The sequence below is a fragment of the Passer domesticus genome, chromosome 6, assembly GCF_036417665.1.
Source record: "Passer domesticus isolate bPasDom1 chromosome 6, bPasDom1.hap1, whole genome shotgun sequence".
NCBI lineage: Eukaryota > Metazoa > Chordata > Aves > Passeriformes > Passeridae > Passer > Passer domesticus.
The window spans coordinates 73,422,268-73,425,598 of record NC_087479.1 but is presented as its reverse complement, the minus strand read 5'-3'; the positions used below and the strand labels follow the sequence as shown (position 1 = coordinate 73,425,598).

At 57.7% G+C, this 3,331-nt stretch overlaps 1 protein-coding gene across 1 annotated transcript; it reads left to right on the top strand.

Annotated features, from left to right (window-relative positions):
• The first annotated feature begins 660 nt into the window (after window positions 1–660).
• LOC135302291 (olfactory receptor 14J1-like) lies at window positions 661–1,424 on the top strand. Its single transcript, XM_064422676.1, has one exon. The coding sequence runs from the start codon at window positions 661–663 to the stop codon at window positions 1,246–1,248; it is 588 nt and encodes a 195-aa protein (XP_064278746.1). The 3' UTR covers window positions 1,249–1,424.
• Window positions 1,425–3,331: the final 1,907 nt, after the last annotated feature.

Here is a 3,331-nt window from a genome sequence, read left to right as displayed (position 1 = left end):
TCCTCAGGGTTGCTCTGAAGTTGCCATCAGAGCCTGCAGAGCCAGAGCTGCCCCTGGGCAGTGCCAGAGCTGGGAGGGGTCTGCAGGGCAGAGCTGAGCCCCCAGGGCTGGGCTGGGCTCTGGCAGCACTGGCAGGGCCCAGCCCTGAGCACAGGGAAGCAGCTGCTGGCAGGGACAGCTCCAGGCAGCAGAGCCCTGGGCAGGCAGTGGGCAGAAAGTGCCCCCAGGCGGTACTGGGATATTTAAAGTCCTCTCCAAACTCAACTATTCCATTATTACTTTTTTTTTACAGATCCCCAGGCCAAGACAGCACACATGTCCAACAGCAGCTCCATCAGCCACTTCCTCCTGCTGGCATTGGCAGACACGCGGCAGCTGCAGCTCCTGCACTTCTGCCTCTTGCTGGGCATCTCCCTGGCTGCCCTCCTGGGCAACAGCCTCATCATCAGCGCCGTAGCCTGAGGCCACCACCTGCACACGCCCATGTTCTTCTTCCTGCTCAACCTGGCCCTCAGCGACCTGGGCTCCATCTGCACCACTGTCCCCAAAGCCATGCACAATTCCCTCTGGAACACCACCACCATCTCCAACACAGGATGTGCTGCTCAGCTCTTTTTCATTCTGTTGTTCATGTGAGCAGGCTACTATCTCTTGACCATCATGTGCTACGACCGCTACGTGTCCATCTGCAAACCCCTGCACTACGGGACCCTCCTGAGCAGCAGAGCTTGTGCCCACATGGCAGCAGCTGCCTGGACCAGTGGTTTTCTCTATTCACTGCTGCACACAGCCAATACATTTTCCCTGCCCTTGTGCCATGGCAATGCCCTGGGCCAGTTCTTCTGTGAAATCCCCCAGATCCTCAATCTCTCCAGCTCCAAATCCTACCTCAGGGAATTTGGACTCATTGCTATTACTGCCAGTTTATCATTGTGTTGTTTTGTGTTCATTGTTTTCTCCTATGTGCAGCTCTTCAGGGCTGTGCTGAGGATCCCCTCTGAGCAGGGACGGCACAAAGCCTTTTCCACCTGCCTCCCTCATCTGGCTGTAGTCTCCCTGTTCCTCAGCACTGCAATGTTTGCCTACCTAAAGCCCACCTTCGTGTCCTCACTATCCCTGGATCTGGCCCTGTCAGTTCTGTACTCGGTGGTGCCTCCAGCCCTGAACCCCCTCATCTACAGCCTGAGGAACCAGGAGCTCAAGACTGCAGTGTGGAGACTGATGACTGGATGCTTTCAGGGACATTAAACTGCTGGCCAATTTCAGCAAATATCTTCTAATACATGTCTTCTTTGCTATTTCTTGGTGGTTTGATTTTGTAAGGTTTGTTTTCCTTTTTTCACTTTTTTCATATGTTCCAAATAAAAATGTCATTTTTTGTGCCAGATCTCATTTTGTTTCTCTTTGCCTTCTGTGGACACAGACGGTGTCAATGAAGGGCTGCACTCTCGATGGCTTCAAAGGAACTAAAGGATCTCCCAGCAAAGTTTTCTGCAGAGATGCCCTTTTGTTGCCTTCTCTGGAGCTGCAGCAGCAATGTCTGTGTGCAGAGCTGGGGGCAGATCAGTGCTGGCACAGCAGCTGTGCCCAGCAGCAGCAGCAGCACTTGGTGTTGCCAGTGCTGCTGCCGTGGCCCTGCCCCGCTGCCCTGGTGGCCCTGGTGTTGCTGCAGGGCCTGAGTGCTCCCGGGGCCGGGCACAGTCCTGGGGGTGGCAGTGCCGGGGCTGCAGCAGGGACAGGCCATGGGCACTGCTAGGGCAGCGCTGACGCCTCAGGCCAGGCCCTGGGGGCTGCAGGCTCCTTGCCCAGGCTCTCTCAAGAACACGGCCAGGCCAATGCTCAGCACAGAAAAGCCCCAGGGTGAGCAGCCCCAGGGTGGCCGTGGGCAGGCTGGGGGCAAACAGCATGGCTGGGGTTCTGCAAGGGCCCTGGGAGAGACGGGAAGGAGCAGCAGAGCAGGGGCTGATCCATCCCCAGGGTGCTGCACAGCCCAGGGCAGCGTCCCAGAGCGTCCTGATGGAGCTGCCAACAACATCCCCCCTCTGCAGCCCTGGCCTCTCCCCCAGCTCACACAGGTGCCGCATCCTTGCAGGCACAGCCATGGCAGCACTGGCTCAGGAGCCCCTGTTTGCATTGCACACAGCAGGCGGGAGCACCCCCATGCTGCTGCTGTGGGGACATGAACCTGAGGGAGCACAAATGCCATCAGCCCCTGGGACAGCAAGGGCTGGGGGACACCAGGGAAAGCACTCAGCTTTGTCCTGGCCTCTGCAGTCAGCCAGAAACTTTGTTCCCATCAGCTGGGAGTTTCCTGTGCCACTGCAGATGCTGTTGCTCAGAGCCAGGGCTGCCTGACAGCCACCCCTGAACTGCCCTCAGCATTTCCTTTTCATCACCTCTATTTTCTTTACTCTTTCCTGCTACAAATTTCTTCTTCTTGCCCAGCCCTGTTCCCTCCCCTGCAAAGAGCCCATCCATGTTTGCCCTTTCCTCTCTGGCCCCACTCCCCATTGCAGTTCCTGACTTGGCACCACGGGAACGTCCCTTGGGCAGCAGGATCATCCTCCAAGTGCTGCAGGAATTGTCTGCAGGCTCCTGCAGTGCCTGGTGCTGCTCCCTTGCCAGAGGCACCCCAGGCCAGGGGGGCACATCTGGGCTGCTCTGTCTGCCTGTGGGGCTCCCTGTTCTGGGCAATGAGGAGGAGCTGCAGAGGCTCTGCAGCACTGACAGGATGGGCTTTGGGGCTGGCAGGAGAAGCTGAGGGACCTGGGCTGCTGCAGCTTCTGAAGAGGAGGCCCAGGGCTCATCCTGCAGCTGCTCCAAGGGTGGTTTCAGATAATCACAAAATCAGTAAGGTTGGAAAAGACCTTGAAGATCATCAAGTCCAACCTGTGCCCTGACACTGCCTTGTCTTCCCTGAGCCTCCTCTTCTCCAGGATAAACAACCCCAGCTCCCTCAGCCCCTTCACACAGCTCTTGTGTTCCAGACCCCTCACCAGCCTTGTTGCCCTTCTCTGGACACGCTCCAGCCCCTCCATGTCCTTCCTGATTTGAGGGGCCCAGAACTGGACACAGCACTTGAGTTGCTGCCCAACCAGTGCTGAGCACAGGGGAAGAATCACTGCCCTGCTCCTGCTGGCCACACCATTCCTGATCCAGGCCAGGAGCCATTGGCCTTCTTGCCCACCTGGGCACACTGCTGCCTCATGTCCAGCCTGCTGTCCATCAGTCCCTGCAGGTCCCTTTCTGCCTGGCTGCTCTCCAGCCACTCTGTCCCCAGCCTGTAGTGCTGCAGGGGTTGATGTGGACAAAGTGCAGGACCCAGAACTGG

Coding starts and splice junctions, on each gene's coding strand:
- LOC135302291 (XM_064422676.1), top strand. CDS start 661: ATGTGCTACGACCGCTACGTGTCCATCTGCAAACCCCTGCACTACGGG.